Source organism: Haliotis rubra, unplaced genomic scaffold (genome assembly GCF_003918875.1).
Source record: "Haliotis rubra isolate DU_JTF1 unplaced genomic scaffold, ASM391887v1 Scf259, whole genome shotgun sequence".
NCBI lineage: Eukaryota > Metazoa > Mollusca > Gastropoda > Lepetellida > Haliotidae > Haliotis > Haliotis rubra.
Window position 1 is genome coordinate 338,153 of NW_025766658.1, and position 20,720 is coordinate 358,872.

General features: G+C 40.9%; 1 protein-coding gene across 3 annotated transcripts in view; it reads right to left on the bottom strand.

The window, feature by feature from the left end:
* LOC124279934 (organic cation transporter protein-like) overlaps positions 1-20,720 on the bottom strand; it is a 74,107-nt gene that overhangs the window by 24,391 nt on the left and 28,996 nt on the right. For all 3 annotated transcript variants that reach the window (XM_046715811.1, XM_046715810.1, XM_046715812.1), the window contains exon 2: positions 1,827-2,277. In XM_046715811.1, coding sequence (XP_046571767.1) covers positions 1,827-2,117 — 291 coding nt within the window. In that variant the 5' untranslated portion in view covers positions 2,118-2,277. The remainder of the gene's footprint in view (positions 1-1,826; positions 2,278-20,720) is intronic.

Below are 20,720 nucleotides of genomic sequence, written 5' to 3' on the forward strand. Positions count from 1 at the left end.
ATGTATGTCAGTAAGGTAGACGACAGGAGAGGATATACCAGTAAGGTAGACGACAGGAGGGGATATGCCAGTAAGGTACACGACAGGAGAGGATATGCCAGTAAGGTAGACGACAGGAGAGGATATGCCAGTAAGGTAGACGACAGGAGAGGATATGCCAGTAACGTAGACGACAGGAGAGGATATGCCAGTAAGATAGACGACAGGAGAGGATATGCCAGAAAGGTAGACGGAAGGAGAGGATATGCCAGTATGGTAGACGACAGGATATGTATGTCAGTAAGGTAGACGACAGGAGAGGATATACCAGTAAGGTAGACGACAGGAGAGGATATGCCAGTAAGGTACACGACAGGAGAGGATATGCCAGTAAGGTAGACGACAGTGGAGGATATACCAGTAAGGTAGACGACAGGAGAGGATATGCCAGTAAGGTAGACGACAGGAGAGGATATGCCAGTAAGGTAGACGACAGAAGAGGATATACCAGTAAGGTAGACGACAGGAGAGGATATGCCAGTAAGGTAGACGACAGTGGAGGATATACCAGTAAGGTAGACGACAGGAGAGGATATGCCAGTAAGGTAGACGACAGGAGAGGATATACCAGTAAGGTAGACGACAGGAGGGGATATGCCAGTAAGGTACACGACAGGAGAGGATATGCCAGTAAGGTAGACGACAGGAGAGGATATGCCAGTAAGGTAGACGACAGGAGAGGATATGCCAGTAAGGTAGACGACAGGAGAGGATATGCCAGTAAGGTAGACGACAGGAGAGGATATGCCAGTAAGGTAGACGACAGGAGAGGATATGCCAGTAAGGTACACGACAGGAGAGGATATGCCAGTAAGGTAGACGACAGGAGAGGATATACCAGTAAGGTAGACGACAGGAGAGGATATGCCAGTAAGGTAGACGACAGGAGAGGATATACCAGTAAGGTAGACGACAGGAGGGAATATGCCAGTAAGGTAGACGACAGGAGAGGATATGCCAGTAAGGTAGACGACAGGAGAGGATATGCTAGTAAGGTAGACAACAGGAGAGGGTATGCCAGTAAGGTACACGACAGGAGAGGATATGCCAGTAAGGTACACGACAGGAGAGGATATGCCAGTAAGGTAGACGACAGTGGAGGATATGCCAGTAAGGTAGACGACAGGAGAGGATATGCCAGTAAGGTAGACGACAGGAGAGGATATACCAGTAAGGTAGACGACAGGAGGGGATATGCCAGTAAGGTACACGACAGGAGAGGATATGCCAGTAAGGTAGACGGCAGGAGAGGATATGCTAGTAAGGTAGACGACAGGAGAGGGTATGCCAGTAAGGTACACGACAGGAGAGGATATGCCAGTAAGGTAGACGACAGGAGAGGATATGCCAGTAAGGTAGACGACAGGAGAGGATACGCCAGTAAGGTAGACGGCAGGAAAGGATATGCCAGTAAGGTAGACGGCAGGAGAGGATATGCCAGTAAGGTAGACGACAGGAGAGGATATGCCAGTAAGGTAGACGGCAGGAGAGGATATGCCAGTAAGGTAGACGGCAGTAGGGGAGACGGTAGGAGGAATGGGACTGGACAGTATACAACAGCATGGGATCTGACTGGACAGTATACAACAGCATGGGATATGACAGCATGACATGTGGCAGGTACAGGACAGAACAAGACAAGTCCGGACGAAACTGGACAGCAGGTGAGGGTCATGTTAGTTGAGACATAAAAGCAAACCATAAAGTATTTCGAAAACAGAGAAACAGATGGGTGAAAAACTGGCAAATAAGCACATATGATCGTTTTTGTCATTTGACAAACTCACCTCGTTAACAATCGTGTTATAGGTATCACTATACTCGCGGCTGCAGGTGACGTTGTCGTCTTCGGTGTAGCACTTGTGAAACGTTGTGTTGTCGAAGCTGACATTGACATTTTGGGAATGATTATCCCCTTTAGACACGGGGAGGCACCACCAGTCTGGGATTGTTCCAGTGAAGGACATCACCAACATGCTCCAGCCTAGCAGACCACGTGGCCCGAGAACCGTGACCAGCATTATCTTCTGGAAGCGTCCGAACGTCCATATTTCCTCAATTATCTCCTCCACGTGCATGTTGAGGACGGTACAACCACGGAATGTCAGAGAGATGGTATGATGAAATGTTCGGGGGTCCCGGCCCTAGCCTTCTTGTCGGGAGCACTTTCTGTCACTTCAAGGAGTTTCAACCACGGTGCAGAACTATAGGCCTCAAAACATTGTCGTGACACCTTGCCTGGAAGAAAAATATGAATTGTAAATATAAAGCCACATCTATATTCAAAGTAAATACCTGCCAATAGCAGATTGAATATTATTCCGACAATTCCATTAACATATGTTTATGAATCACTATCAATTGGTGGTGATGAAAGTCATACTAGAAAGTATATGCTCGATACCTCAAGCGTCATGGAACATAAAATCTAATGAATGAAACTGAATGAATATTCCGCGACTGGTGGAAAGTTGAAGTCATCATTCTTGTCATATAAAGATCTGAAAGTTGAAGTCATCCTTCTTGTCAGATATAGATCTGAAAGTTGAAGTCATCCTTCTTGTCATATATAGATCTGAAAGTTGAAGTCATCCTTCTTGTCATATATAGATCTGAAAGTTGAAGTCATCCTTCTTGTCATATATAGATCTGAAAGTTGAAGTCATCCTTCTTGTCATATATAGATCTGAAAGTTGAAGTCATCCTTCTTGTCATATATAGATCTGAAAGTTGAAGTCATCCTTCTTGTCATATATAGATCTGAAAGTTGAAGTCATCCTTCTTGTCATATATAGATCTGAAAGTTGAAGTCATCCTTCTTGTCATATACAGATCTGAAAGTTGAAGTCATCCTTCTTGTCATATACAGATCTGAAAGTTGAAGTCATCCTTCTTGTCATATATAGATCTGAAAGTTGCACCGACACTAATTTCACACAGATCAGGCGGCCTCACGGTCCCATTTTCTTTATTTCGAGCTGTTAATCAATGGATGTCATTTCGCAGGATGATATAAGTAAGGTATGCGGTAAGATTTACTGCAAAATGGGATTTAACAACAAGAGTCATCAGAAGATGACAAATCCCCCCGGCCCCCCACATATTTGAAAGAACAAATCATCTGACGGTTACTAAAAGTCCAACTTGATTTTTTTTAGACTAAGTCCAAATCGTTTCCATGGAAATCATGAAAAAATATACATGCCAAAAATCAGTAAAAAGCAAAAGGCACCACTTCAAGATCTGTTTGATATATCTGCCAACTCTTGTCAAAAGATATTGAAAGTTTTTCGAGTTGTGCTCCGGAAACAAAGCCCATCCCTCCCTTTTGAGACTAAGTCCGAATCGGTTCCATGGAAACCGGGGGAAAAAATGCCCAAAACCTGCAAATAGCAAAAGGCACCACTTTGGGATCTGCCTCATATATCTTCCAAGTTTTGTTGAAAGTTATTGACTGTTTTTCGAGTTGTGCTCCGGAAACAAAGCCCACCCCTCAATTTACATTGCATGCCGGGGGGATAAAAAGGCACACGGCAGGACTGTATTACAAAGGTATACGGCAGGATAGGATATAATCATATGACAGTACGGGATGTAACAGTAAATAATACTGCAATTTACCTATTTGATGGCTATTGAGTGATAATGGATAAAAAGTTGCTTGTCGAAATTACTTTATTTGGACTTGATTGATTTCAATAAATATGCATAAAGAAATTTAACAGATAAGCAAGAAGGGGCTGCACCTATTGCCTGTGGGGATTCCTATACTTCAAGCATGGCTGTCTCACCCCACACTTTACAAAGACGAGGAAGTCGAGAATTTCAAATATTGTTTTCCCAAAAACATGGTAAGTTTCAGATGTCATTAGCTTTCATTTACGACAAATTACCTTGATCATTAATGTGAATAAATAGATCACATGATATCATAAACTATTGAAGAGAAGTCAAAGGCCACCCTGTGTGTAACAATATACTAAGTACCAAGTTGATATAGTATGTCAAGGTATACAACGACGTTGATTTAATGTGACAATACGAATGTTTCATGTTTTATTCGTAACAGATTGTGGGTAATTAGATATATGTAAGTCTCTAGCTTTCTACTTTATAGTGTCTGCAAAGTATGCCATAATACATATCTACAAGGTTCAAGATTAGTAAGCCATGGCATCACAACCTTTCCATATATATGTTGACAGCTTGTTTCTTTGTTAAATGGTCAGATAAGTGCATTCACTGCTGCCAACACTGGTCACTGGTCACCACTGGATGACAGTATCACTTTGATAAAAAATATAGACCTGGTAAAGTGCCACGAACATAGTGACAACTAGTGTTTGCTAGAACATCCCAAAGTCAAGAGAGCATCAAAGTCAGAAGAAATTACCAAGCCTGTCAGATTATTGTCACAATCACTGTCCGAAAATCACTCAGCCTGTAGAACATCAAATTGCCCAAGAAACATCACCTGCCTTCTTCGGAAATCGTAAATCCTGCCCAAACAACATAACTGAAGCGACAAAACCCTTTCCACATTTATAAAAAGTATCTGCCAAAAGCAGAGTCGATTGTACAATTGTCACTATGTCATGAGCAGATGGATTAACCAACCATGCCAAACCGATACCACCTACTGGCCTACCCCTGCCTAATAGATAAAAATTAAGTGTCATGGGTGGACACCGAGCAGATATTTGTTTCAGTAGTATTACAGCTGTATGATGTTGTTTGTAAACAAATCCGGTCATTCATAAGAAATCTCTGCCAAAAGCAGAGTTGATTGTACAAAGCCTGCCCAAACATCATTAAGCTTCTCCAGGCACCATAAAGCCTGCCCGAACATCATTAAGCTTCTCCAGACACCATAAAGCCTGCCCAAACATCATTAAGCTTCTCCAGACACCATAAAGCCTGCCCGAACATCATTAAGCTTCTCCAGACACCATAAAGCCTGCCCAAACATCATTAAGCTTCTCCAGACACCATAAAGCCTGCCCAAACATCATTAAGCTTCTCCAGACACCATAAAGCCTGCCCAAACATCATAAAGACACCTGCCTGCCCAAACCAAGGCTTCTCCACCATAAAGCCTGCCCAAGCATCATTAAGTTTCTCCAGACACCATAAAGCCTGTCCAAACATCATTAAGCTTCTCCAGGCACCATAAAGCCTGCCCAAACATCATCATTAAGCTTCTCCAGACACCATAAAGCCTGCCCAAACATCATTAAGCTTCTCCAGACACCATAAAACCTGCCCGAACATCATTAAGCTTCTCCAGACACCATAAAGCCTGCCCAAACATCATTAAAGCTTCTCCAGACACCATAAAGCCTGCCCGAACATCATTAAGCTTCTCCCACCATAAAGCCTGCCCAAACATCATTAAGCTTCTCCAGACACCATAAAGCCTGCCCAAACATCATTAAGCTTCTCCAGACACCATAAAGCCTGCCCAACATCATTAAGCTTCTCCAGACACCAGACACCAAAGCCTGCCCAAACATCATTAAGCTTCTCCAGACACCATAAAGCCTGCCCAAACATCATTAAGCTTCTCCAGACACCATAAAGCCTGCCCAAACATCATTAAGCTTCTCCAGACACCATAAAGCCTGCCCAAACATCATTAAGCTTCTCCAGACACCATAAAGCCTGCCCAAACATCATTAAGCTTCTCCAGACACCATAAAAAGCCTAAACATCATTAAGCTTCTCCAGACACCATAAAGCCTGCCCAAACATCATTAAGCTTCTCCAGACACCATAAAGCCTGCCCAAACATCATTAAGCTTCTCCAGACACCATAAAGCCTGCCCAAACATCATTAAGCTTCTCCAGACACCATAAAGCCTGCCCAAACATCATTAAGCTTCTCCAGACACCATAAAGCCTGCCCAAACATCATCAAGCTTCTCCAGACACCATAAAGCCTGTCCGAACATCATTAAGCTTCTCCAGACACCATAAAGCCTGCCCAAACATCATTAAGCTTCTCCAGACACCAGACACCATAAAGCCTGCCCAAACATCATTCAAGCTTCTCCAGACACCATAAAGCCTGTCCAAACATCATTAAGCTTCTCCAGACACCATAAAGCCTGCCCAAACATCATTAAGCTTCTCCAGACACCATAAAGCCTGCCCAAACATCATTAAGCTTCTCCAGACACCATAAAGCCTGTCCAAACATCATCCAGACATCATTAAGCTTCTCCAGACACCATAAAGCCTGCCCGAACATCATTAAGCTTCTCCAGACACCATAAAGCCTGTCCGAACATCATTAAGCTTCTCCAGACACCATAAAGCCTGTCCAAACATCATTAAGCTTCTCCAGACACCATAAAGCCTGCCCAAACATCATTAAGCTTCTCCAGACACCATAAAGCCTGTCCAAACAGTATTGAGCCCAGTCACACATCATTGACATCATCAAGCCTCTCAAAACATCATAAACCTTGTCTAAACAGCATTAAGCCGTTCAAACACCTATAAGCCTCTCCAAATATCATAAAGCCTGTTTGATAGTTTCAAACTGAATTCCTTTACTTACAGACATTTGGGTGGAGTCACTACTTCAACTTGGAAATCAACACGCAACGCTATTCATATCTTTCGACCATGAGATCCACTTAGAGGGGTACACAAAGTTTCTCTCTTGTAAAATATTCCAACAGTCAATTTGCTCAACCACAGCATTGTCTCGGTGTATTACTTGTGCTTTAGTGACGTCTCGGTGCATTACTTGTGCTTTACTGTGGTCTCGGTGCATTACTTGTGCTTTACTGTGGTCTCGGTGCATTACTTGTGGTTTGTTGTCGTTTCGGTGCATTACTTGTGCTTTACTGTCGTCTCGGTGCATTACTTGTGCTTTACTGTCGTCTCGGTGCATTACTTGTGTTTTGTTGTGGTCTTTGTGCATTACTTGTGCTTACTGTGGTCTCGGTGCATTACTTGTGCTTTATTGTCGTCTCGGTGCATTACTTGTGCTTTGTTGTCTTCTCGGTGCATTACTTGAGCTTTGTTGTCATCTCGGTGCATTACTTGTGCTTTGTTGTGGTCTCGGTGCATTACTTGTGCTTTATTGTCGTCTCGGTGCATTACTTGTGCTTTGTTGTCGTCTCGGTGCATTACTTGTGCTTTGTTGTCGTCTCGGTGCATTACTTGTGCTTTGTTGTCGTCTCGGTGGTGCTTGTGCTACTGTGCGGTTTGCTTTACTGTCGTCTCGGTGCATTGATTGTGCTTTATTGTCGTCTCGGTGCATTACTTGTGCTTTGTTGTGCATTGTTGTCTTCTCGGTGCATTACTTGTGCTTTGTTGTCGTCTCGGTGCATTACTTGTGCTTTGTTGTCGTCTCGGTGCATTAATTGTGCTTTACTGTCGTCTCGGTGCATTACTTGTGCTTTACTGTCGTCTCGGTGCATTACTTGTGCTTTACTGTCGTCTCGGTGCATTGCTTGTGCTTTGTTGTCGTCTCGGTGCATTACTTGTGCTTTACTGTCGTATCGGTGCATTACTTGTGCTTTACTGTCGTCTCGGTGCATTACGTGTGCTTTACTGTCGTCTCGGTGCATTACTTGTGCTTTGTTGTGGTCTCGGTGCATTACTTGTGCTTTACTGTGGTCTCGGTACATTACTTGTGCTTTACTGTCGTCTCGGTGCATTACTTGTGCTTTGTTGTCGTCTCGGTGCTTTGTTGTTCAACAGACCTCCAGACTAAAGGTTGTTCATTTTTCAAAATATTCTGAGTAAGGCCCCAAGCTGACTGGTTCATAACGGTGTTATTTCAATGACAGTATCTTCACGTATGGCAATGATAGGGAAGGAAGCCATATAAAGAGCGGAAATCATAAAATCAATGCCTTTGACAAGTTTACACATCATCTAAATAAGATTTGTGTTCCTCACTTAATATAGACGAACGTAATACCCAGTGAAAAACTCAAACTGAGGGTTTTAGAATTTAAATATTCATATCCATATTCATATTACAAGTAATAATATATTGTGTGCTGTGTGGAATCCAGCTCTACAAGATTGGATGATAATGAAATATTATGATCTGACACATTCAAGGGCAGATCCCGAGTGGGAGACACTGGGAGCTATAAATGTCAGTATAACATGTTCCTTGAGAAGCGTGTGGAATATCTGAGCCTACAGTTTACTACAAGCACATCTAACACAAGCCAGAAAACATAAAATGCAAAGTTAAGGCAAAACGAAATGATGACAGCAATAGTAGCTGTGATACAGAAACAGTTGGGATTCACTCCCGGCTGATCATTATCGCAAACATATTCAGCGAGCAATTAAACAATTGAACTACATGTACACCCTTAGATCACAATATGCTGTTACATGTTATACAAAACTCTGTCACATATATATGCACAGTGAAAATACCCTATACAAGCACGTCTCACACAGTTACCTGCATCACAGGTGGTACGCCAAGGAGCGTGAACTGATCGTGTTCTATCTAAACGTTCACCTTGGAAAGGAGAGGGTAAAGTTACGACATAGATTTTAACCTCATGTCACAAGCTGCAGCAGGGGAGACAGGTCGTGTCAGTTTGCAATGCCTGTTATGGAAAATAGTATGCCTATGTATATCCGTAGTCCAGCTGTTAATAATGCCTGTTATGAAAAAATAACATGCTTATGTACATCCGTAGTCCAGCCAATAATAATAATGCCTGTTTAGAAAATTAGTATGCCTATGTATATCCGTAGTCCAGCTGTTAATAAAGCCTGTTTAGAAAAATAGTGTGCCTAATGCCAGTTTAGACAAAAGTATGCCTATGTATATCCCTAGTCCAGCCTGTTTAGACAAGAGTCATCAGAAGATGACAAATTTCCCCGGCCCCTAACAATTCAACTGACAGTTACTTAAAGTCCAACTTGATTTTTTGGACTAAGTCCAAATTGTTTCCATGGAAATCATGAAAAAAATAAATGACAACAAGAACACAAAGTCATCAATATCCCCCGCAATGGAAAAATACTCTTCATGATTATGTCTACGAGTTATGATATTGTCAAATATTTAGGTGTGTACATAGAAAAGTGGAAGGAAAGTATTGAAAGGGTTTAAAAGTTCTGCTCCAAAAAGGAGCACTATCACCAATTCCAGTCTAAGTCAAACTTGTTGCCATGGAAATGCCAACAATATTTAATTCAGAATTCCAAAACTACCAAAAGGCACCAGTACACCACCAGATCTATCTATGTGCCAAGTTTGGTGAAGAAATATTGAACGGTTTTAGAGTTCAGCTCCGGAAAAGAGCACTACCACAATTTCAGGCTAAGTCGAACTTGTTGCCATGGAAACGCCAAAAATATTTTAATCAGAATTCCAAAACTACCAAAAGGCACCAGTACACCACCAGATCTATCTATGTGCCAAGTTTGGTGAACACATATTGAACGGTTTTAGAGTTCTGCTCCGGAAAAGAGCACTACCACCAATTTCAGTCTAAGTCAAACTTGTTGCCATGGAAATGCCAACAATATTTAATTCAGAATTCCAAAACTACCAAAAGGCACCAGTACACCACCAGATCTATCTATCTGAAGACATATTGAACGGTTTTAAAGTTCTGCTCCGGAAAAGAGCACTACCACAATTTCAGGCTAAGTCAAACTTGTTGCCATGGAAACGCCAAAAATATTTTATTCAGAATTCCAAAACTACCAAAAGGCACCAGTACACCACCAGATCTATCTATGTGCAAAGTTTGGTGAACACATATTGAACGGTTTTAAAGTTCTGCTCCGGAAAAGAGCACTACCACAATTTCAGGCTAAGTCAAACTTGTTGCCATGGAAACGCCAAAAATATTTAATTCAGAATTCCAAAACTACCAAAAGACACCAGTACACCACCAGATCCATGTATGTGCTAAGTTTGGCGAAGAAATATTAAACGGTTTTAGAGTTCTGCTCCGGAAAAGACAAATGTGCACGGACGGACGGACGGACGGACGGACGGAGTCCATTTTAATACCCCCCGCAAAACGCGTTGCGGGGGATAAAAATCTGCAAATAGCAAAAGGCACCACTTTAGGTTCTGTTTAATATATCTACCAAGTCTTGCTGAAAGATATTGAACGGTTTCCGAGTTGTGCTCCGGAAACGAAGCTCACCCCTCTCTTTTGAGACTAAGTCCGAATCGTTTCCATGGAAACCAAGAAAAATTAACAAGCCACAAATCTGTAAATAGCAAAAGGCACCACTTCAGGTTATGTCTGATATATCTACCAAGTCTTGAAGAAAGATATTGATCGGTTTTCGAGTTGTGCTTCGGAAACGAAGGCCATCTCTCCCTTTTTAGACTAAGTCCGAATCGTTTCCATGGAAACCTGGAAAAATATAAACGCCAAAAATCTGCCAATAGCAAAAGGCACCACTTTGGGATCTGCCTCACATATCTGCCAAGTCTTGCTGAAAGATATTAAGAAGTTTTTGAGTTGTGCTCCGGAAACAAAGCCAAGGTCTCCCTTTTGAGACTAAGTCCGAATCGTTTCCATGGAAACCAAGAAAAATAAAAATGACAAAAATCTCCCTATATTAAAAGGCACCACTTTGGGATCTGCCTCACATATCTGCCAAGTTTTGCTGAAAGATATTAAGAAATTTTTGAGTTGTGCTCCGGAAACGAAGCCTTTTGAAACTATGTCCGAATCGTTTCCATGGAAACCAAGAAAAACCAAAATGCCAAAAATCTGTAAATAGCAAAAGGCACCACTTTAGCTTATGTCTGATATATCTACCAAGTCTTGAAGAAAGATATTGATCGGTTTTCGAGTTGTGCTCCGGAAACGAAGGCCATCTCTCCCTTTTGAGACTAAGTCCGAATCGTTTCCATGGAAACCAAGAAAAACAAAAATGCCAAAAATCTGTAAATAGCAAAAGGCACCACTTTAGGTTCTGTTTGATATATCTACCAAGTTTTGTTGAAAAATATTGAATGGTTTTTGAGTTATGCTCCGGAAACAAAATGATTACGGGCGGACGGACGGACGGACGGACAGACGGACGAGGCGTCGACTATAGCCCCCCGCATTACATGCCGGGGAATGAAAAAATAGTATGCCTATGTATATCCGTAGTCCAGCTGTTAACAATGCCTGTTTAGAAAAATAGTGTATCACTGGTTAAAATTCACAAACAACTAAAACCTAATTCACTCCTCCTGGTCTGAGTGAATGAGAGTGGTAAGTCACACTGACCCACGAGACAAAACAGGAATTGTTGGGGGACTTTTCAAAGAAATGAAGCGGTATTCATAAACACATGTTCGCTACCGACAATAGCAAATTACCTGAGCACGCTTGCGTGCACACTGTGTGTAAATCTGCTACGATACGCAGAGAGTACGCCGTTTGTAAGTTATACCCCATTAAACGCCAAAACTATTAATGTCACTTCTTAAATACTCACTGCGCACTTCAGTGAGAACCCAAATCAGTGTTACATCGATGGTGTGTACAATGGTTGATTATGAGAAATAATATGATATTGCTTCAAACGGCGTCCTTTATATCGAAAATAATTTCGTACTTTGAAGTTTACACAGATTCCCGAACGTTGGTTGGTTGAGAGAGCGGTCATGTGATCTAAATTTCAAGGTGCATTTCCCTTGAACCCTTCAAATCGTTCATACGTGTGTGAACGTTTTCGAGCCGATCTGGGTCATGTGAACTTTTGCCGGAACTACTTTCCGGGTTTTCCCTAGGATACTCGCTCCCCAGCTTGACGTAAACAAAATAAATCATTTGGATTCACACTCCTTTTAATTTATACATATCACTTACTTGTTTTTGTATGTAACAAAAAGCACAAACTGAGCACAGTTTTGCAAAAATCTGACCGACAACAAGTTCGACAACAAGTCCCAGCCAGTGAGACCTAATTTTCAAATTTCCGCTACGGTTTCAAGGAACCCAAATGATCTTGCTGCATTTGGTAATGACAATTTAGCGAGCGATCCTGTTTCAAGTCACCCCAATTTTGGCAATGTCGCTTCTTTACGACCAAACGGATTTGCAATTGCCGAGAATTGTTCCTTATCCCAAGAGTTTAATCTCTCGCGGTTTGCGGGTTCTGCCCCGTGATCTGTTTAAAAACTGCTCATTAAATTTCACAATAAACAATCACAAATAAATAGAATACACCAACGAGATCTGCTTCCTATTCGCCACGCCGCACAACTTCGAAGTCGGTCAGTGTATTATTACGCGGTCAAACGAATCCGTCATAGTTTTATAGGTACAATGACAGTTTGTTAAAATGATATTGTTATTGATATTTGTTTCTGTTTGATAATATTATTGATGTTATGCTTATTAAAGCAGTTTCAAACCTATTGACGAATTTGTTGTAATATTTTAAGGAATACTTTGAGAACTATTTCTTCAAGGGTTGGGATACATGTGTAAAAAAATCGCCAAGTACACAAACATCGCTACTATACGGTCTTGAACAGAATGACATTACAACATTTTACAGGTATTAAAACACATCACTGTAAACAATGATCATGTAGAAGTGGGTAAAAACGTATGTGTAAACATCAAAGTGCGAAATTATAAGAATTGAATGTCACTTTGTGTGTTTGCACTGAAAAATGAACGATGTCAAAGCGTTGTTCAAACTCTCGTGTGAACAACGCTTTGACATCGTTCATTTTTAAGTGCAAACACACAAAGTGGCATTCAATTCTTAATTGTACACGGACACTGCTATGGATACGTATTTGTTATGCAGTTATTTTCATATATATCATTAACATCCATGTACTTTATTCATTCACCAGCTGTGATATGCTTTCCCGTAACTGTATTTATATATAAGCAGTGTTTCGTTTGTTTACAGTGATTCGATTAATGAAATTTACATGTGTTATAAGTAGAATGAATCACGCGTATAACATGCTTGGAACTTGGTACGATGAAGAGGAAGAAGTGATATGAATTGATAACGTCTTTATTGCAATGAATGCGACGTTTGGGCGTAGATGCTAACACCGTTACCAAGCACGTATTGCACAACATTATGCACTAGGACATTATGCAGCAGAACATAATGCCCGTCACTCGACTTCGAGAAAATTACATCAACGAAGTTCAAATTCGCTCAACCGTTAACTAAAGACTGTTCACTTCAATTCTTGGTTCAGGCACACGCAGTACATGTATTCAAAAAAAAAGTAAAAATCGAGTGAGCACATCTGTATCAGTTGTTTTCTTTTTACTTGATGTGATTGATTGATTGATTGATTGATTTTGATTGATTGATTGATTGATTGATTGATTGATTGATTGATTGATTGATTGATTGATTGATCGATCGATCGGTCGGTTGGTTGGTTGGTTGGTTGATGCCGCAATATTCCAGCTATATGGCGGTGGTCTGTAAATAATCGAGTCTGGACCAGACAATCCAGTGATCAACATTATGAGCATCGTTCTACGCAATTGGGATACGATGACATGTGTCAACCAAGTCAGCAAACCCGACCACCCGATCCTGTAAGTGGCCTCTTACGATAAGCATGGGTTGCTAAAGACCATTTCTAACCCGGATCTTCACAGGTCTGTTGTCATTGTTATCACGGTACCCACGCGCGTATTCGTCCGGTAGACAAGATGTAGATCCACATGCGTTGCAAACGGGGCAAAGCTTCCTTGGCAATTTGAGTGGGTTCCTCTCAGTCACATAGATGCCACCTCGCAAACAGTCATTACGTTGAAACTGGCTTGACGTTCATTTCGTCGTCACGTGACACGACCAGATCTATCAGGAAAGTGCGAAGTGAATCAGCACTCATCTGTAAAAAGTGACGGTTACCCCAGTTTCGACATCGTGTACACATTTGATAACTGTGGGCAATACGACGATATTTAAGGGGCGGTGGAACACAACGACGTCGTGCATAGCGATGAGATGCAAGCAGACGATTTCTAATCGTCAGACTCGAAGCTCGTACAAGCCTAATACAGGTTTGTAGCATTTGTAGACAATAAAATATTAACCAAGAACACCACTTTTCGAAAAAGTGCACAACTACCCAAACACCTTTTTCCACCATATCTCTATCTGGGCAAGCAAATATTGGCTCCTGGTATAAAACCTCACCAGAGTGAGATATCATGCCACCATATTTTGGTAATATGAATTTACGGCAAAATCGTGAACTAAAAATGTACCGATTTTTATGAACCTGCAGAAAACAAGCTATACATTCCCGTTAACTACCTTTCGTTGACCAAAGCTCCAGGGATGGAGATGCCCAGTTATCTCCAGTCCGTATCGCAATCCCTCCATTACGTCATTCCTCTTCCTATCAGCCCTTTCTATAGCCTTAAATGATACAAGTCTATATTTTCCACACGTTCGGGAATAAGTATCCCCCTTTAACTATTCCTTTTCAATATAATTGTAATTGATCGTTTCTTACAAAATTATATGTTTTCAGAAATTGAACGTCAGTTGAAGCCTCGATCGTGTCCCGCATGGGGAACACATACTCGCAGGCATTCGTCCCATGTTGTTGGTGACGTATTTGGTTCATTTGTTTGTGACTAAAGTAGCATGGGGCCCCCTTTTGTACAGCTACAATATATTATACCACAGGAATAGATACCAATCTATTCTATACAATAGGATTTTGTTTGATAAACAACGGGAACTCGGGTGGACCATTCATTCACTCACTCACTCACTCACTCACACACACACATTTTAAAAATTAGGGGGGAGGTCCTTCGATTGATATTAACTTGCGCTATTTCTTAGAATGGCTTAGTTATTATTCAACAAGACTCTTATATTAAATACGGTTTTACAAGAATGATCACTACCAAAATATTTTAGGATAATATACATCGTAACAATAACATCAGTAATTCTATAGCAGCTGATAACCATCTAATTCCAACCAACAGGTTTCCATATGAATATCATGAGGCCCACTTGGTATAATGAATGATTCATACCGACGGAATTAAACATTTTTTTATCACTATGAGATACACGGACAGGATAGGTGAACAGATACAACTCACAAAAACAGGATGTCAAATCAGAGGTATGGTAACGGCTGCCTCACAGCATTAAGGCGTGTTAGGTTTTCTAAATTGTATCTGACTTGCATGAAGATCCATAATGTTTGAAACATTCGACATGGCACACTCTACACCTACCTCACTGCACCAGTCCAGCCACAGCCCTGAGGCTACTCGGGCGTACGCTTAGGAGGGGGCACTGTGACCATAATGGCGTAATGCATTTCATATCAGTGTCGAGGCCGTTTAAATACAGAATTTTGTGCATAGAATCATACAGGAAAGCAACTGATATCAATATTTATATAATTTATTAACACTTATGTAAGGTGCCTGTTTGTATCACGTGATAGTCACATGCAGAAAGCAAGTTAACAGTTGGCGCCAGTGCTGACTGAGTCGAGCTGTGCTATGGTCAGGATGTTGAATAACCCATGAGAGCAGGAAACCGGAAGTGTACACATCGTATGACACACAATCATCGTCATATGATGACATATGTGACTGGCAAAACCACCCCGAACGCTTCCGCACATAAGAGGAAGAGTTTCACGAGCACTGAGGAAACCGCCCTCACACTAACACATGATGTGATACGCAGAGAAGGGTTTCCTTGTAGAGATGTGAAACTACTTCGTTAAATGAAACAACCAATGCTTTTAATTTCTGTACAACATTTATGGGCAAAACCCAGGTTAAACGTTTCCTGTAGATGTATGAAACTACCAACAGCATCACCTGTCTGTCCTCAGCATTACAACATTGGTGTCCATGTACTCAAATACTAGTTTAAACAAACTATTTTCAATATGAGTAGCCCATGTGATGCGACGAGTTGTCTTCTGATCTGGTTCTTGATCCACAAAACGTGCGTGACTTTACGACCTGTCGTAACTCTATAGTTTAGGCTTACGAATGTCGTAGCGCTGCAAACGCTTTGTGGATTGGGACCCTGCCTCCGGCGGAGAAAATTATACGAAAGGAACGGCGAATATCCATAATGACACCTGTGTTTGCGAAAAGATAAGCGTGTCCTGCCCTATGGGTATGTTCAGCTTCATACAAGGAAAACGCACTGCAAATGATGACAGGTCTGTAGTAAGAAATTGTAAGCTTGTTCAACCGTGTGAAACTGTGTGCGAAGTCATCAAATATATATACCTGACATGATTGCCCTCTCTCTCTCTCTTAGGCTTCCTTAAACCCTAATTGTGCTCTCTCTCTCTCTCTCTCTCTCTCTCTCTCTCTCTCTCTCTCTCTCTCTCTCTCTCTCTCTCTCTCTCTCTCTCTCTCTCTCTCTCTCTCTCTCTCTCTCTCTCTCTCTCTCTCTCTCTCTCTCTCTCTCTCTCTCTCTCTCTCTCTCTCTCTCTCTCTCTCACACATGAGAGCAAGAGTCATACACAGGTTTAAGAAGAGATAGTCATTACAATAATTATTATACATAATACGAGGCCCTTTATCTGGAAAAATAATAATATGTGGTACCAGTTGTCGAACTCAGTTTTGAGTAAATTGATGTAACATTCGTTTTTAAGATTGTCTCCATTCAAATATTATGTACTGAGTTAAACATTTATAAAAAGTGCCATAACTGTTTGTGCTCAAGTTCAAAACATAAGAATCAGGGGGATTATCTCTGAAAAGAAATAACTTAAGTGACCAGTTTTCGAAAACAGTGTTTAAATTGTCTCCTACATAAGCTTCATTCGTGTGACTCCAATAGGTTCCGAGGAATCCTGTCCACACTATATATAGTATGTACTCAGCTAAACTGCACGGAACAAGAGCCATAACAAGGGCAAAACGTTGAGCTATGACACCAATTTTCGAACTCATTTCATGACCAATTACAAGAGTGTATTGTCATCATTTCACACACTATGCACTTAGCTAAATTGCATGGAGCAAGGGTCCTAACTCTTTTAAAAAATTCAAACAATTTTCGAACTCATTTTAGAACATGACCAGTTTACATCAGCGTGAAAAAATTCAGCTCTCCAACAATAGTTTTCCAGAAAATGTGGATCTAGTGAGAGGAGGATAGACGGACCGTGTACGATGAACTGTTCCATTAATCCCTGACCTACCTGGCAAGGAATAATAATGATCTCGAACGGAAACTTTTGAAAAGACTTACACGATTCACATACACCATACCATGTTTACAATGTATGTTGACCTTACAGAAATAACTGTAAAAAAACCTGTTCTCACAATGAGTAATATGCGGCAATGGCACATAGACACTGCACGTCGTTGTTGGGAGCGGCTCAGCAGGTTATCAAAGTATGGTGATATACGTAGACTCCGTTAACTGGCTTATTAGTCACAACATATTATGTGGGACATGATTTCGTTTATGGTAATAAAAAGGTTAAGACTGGTGCAGGAACCTCATCCACCCCTACACTCACACGCAAACGGACTCACACTCACAAACACATACACACTACACACATAAACACATAAAACTACAAAAACACATACAAACTACACACACATACAAACTACACACATACAAACTACAAACAAGCACATACAAACTACACACACTAACACATACAAACTACCAACTACACACATACACACATACAAACTACACACAACACCTACAAACTACACACACAAACTACACACACAACACATACAAACTATACACAAACACATACAAACAACACACACACAAACTACACACACAACACTTACAAAACTATACACAAACACATACAAACTACACACATACAAACTACACACATACAAACTACAAACAAACACATACAAACTACACACACAAACACATACAAACTACACACAAAACAATAACTACAGACACATACAAGTTACACACACAAACACATACAAACTACACACACATACAAACTACACACACATACAGACTACACACATACAAACTACAAACAAACACATACAAACTACACACACTAACACATACAAACTACACACACAATACATACAAACTACACACACAACACATACAAACTATACACACAAACACATACAAACTACACACACAAACACATACAAACTACACACAAAAACACATACAAACTACATACACATACAAACTACACACACAACACATACAAACTACACACACAAACACATACAAACTACACAACACATACAAACTACACACACTAACACATACAAACTACACACAACACATACAAACTACACACTAACACATACAAACTACACGCACAAACACATACAAACTACACACACATACAAACTACAGACACATACAAACTACACACAAATGAACTACACACAAGCGAACTACACACACGAACACATACAAACTACACACACAAACTACACACAAACTACACTCACAAACACATACAAACTACACACATATACAAATCACACACACAAACACATACAACCACACACACAGACATACAAACTACACACACAAACATATACAAACCTCACACAAACACATATAAACTACAAACACAAACTACATACAAACTACACACACAAACACATAGAAACAACACACATAACTACACACAAACACATACAAACTACACATAGAAACTACTCACACAAACACTACAAACAAACACATAGAAACTCCACACACAAACACTACAAACTACACGCACAAACACATACAAACTCCACACAAACACATAACTACACACACAAACACATACAAACTACACATACAAACTACACACACAAACATATAAACTACACACACAAACACATACAAACTACAAACACACATACGCACTCCATAAAAACACTTATACCGCACACATACAAACCAAAAACACATAATAATCAACCACATACATACACTTACCACACACACACGCGCGTGCGCACACATATACACACAGAAGCGCACACACGCGTACGCATGCTCATCAAAGAAACATTTCACACACAGACACACCATAAGATCACACACATACATACACAAGCACGTTCACACACACACAATTAAATTTACAACTTGTCATTAACAAGATTCCAAAATCACCTAAAATACATCCATATGTACAAACATATTACGATGCCAAAATGTTGCCAAAATAACATATACATATTCTATCAATTTTCAAATCTTACGGTAAAAGCTGGAGCATGCTAGTTGTGCCACGCACCTTGGCGAGACCTGCTAGCGCGACATGATTCATTAATTGACTGCTGCTTATTTCTTACAGTGCAGTGACTGACACAATGACTGCTGTCAGTCCCCGTCATAGTGCCTTGTCACCCTCGTCTACTTCACTTTCAGGGACCTCTTGTAACTCTGGCTGTGGGGTGAGCTCATGGGTCAACAGAATGTGCATACCCCGTACCAGGTGCTTCGAGACGGTGTATTGTGAGGACAGGGCAAACTAGCCATGGCGAGAGTGTACACACAAACAACACGGACCTTCATTTACCATCTTCAATACCAGATGGACATGGTCCTTCAGCCACTGACTACCTACTAGGACTGTCCATTGTGTACACTGGTCCTCCTACCACTGGTAAAGGTCTAGTCAGGGCTTGCAGGATGTGGAACACTGTAATCTAGTCTCCTTTCAAGGGTTACCTCCTGCTTACGCCTGGATTCAAGTCATATAATTCATCAACCGATATATATAGTATATAATCATGAAGTATGAGCTGTAAGTTGTAGGGTTAGAGCACCCGGTGTCTTATCATTGAAATGACAAATTAGAGTTGAAGGCATTGGATTTCTGTCTCTACTCAACTTCAGCTGTAGGCCTTCGGCGCGGCTTTTGCGGGTTGCGATACCTCTCATCACCCCATATTCCACACTTATCACGTCCCATGTTTAACAGGGGCGGTGGGGTAGCCTAGTGGTTAAAGCGTTGGCTCGTCACGCCGAAGACCCGGGTTCGATTCCCCACATGGGCACAATGTGTTAAGCCCATTTATGGTGTCCCCTGCCGTGATATTGCTGGAATATTGCTAAAAGCGGCGTAAAACTAAACTCAGTCAGTCAGTCAGCCATGTTTAACAGGCAATATTCCACACTTATCACGACACAGTTTAACAGGCAATATTACACACTTATCACTTAACAGTTTAACAGGCAATATTACACACTTATCACGTCACAGTTTAACAGGCAATATTACACACTTATCACTTCACAGTTTAACAGCCAATATTACACACTTATCACTTAACAGTTTAACAGCCAATATTACACACTTATCACGACACAGTTTAACAGGCAATATTGCACACTTATCACTTAACAGTTTAACAGGCAATATTACACACTTATCACGACACAGTTTAACAGGCAATATTATACACTTATCACTTAACAGTTTAACAGGCAATATTCCACACTTATCACTTAACAGTTTAACAGGCAATATTACACACTTATCACGTCACAGTTTAACAGGCAATATTACACACTTATCACGACACAGTTTAACAGGCAATATTGCACACTTATCACTTAACAGTTTAACAGGCAATATTACACACCTATCACGTCACAGTTTAACAGGCAATATTACACACTTATCACGACACAGTTTAACAGGCAATATTACACACCTATCACGACACAGTTTAACAGCCAATATTACA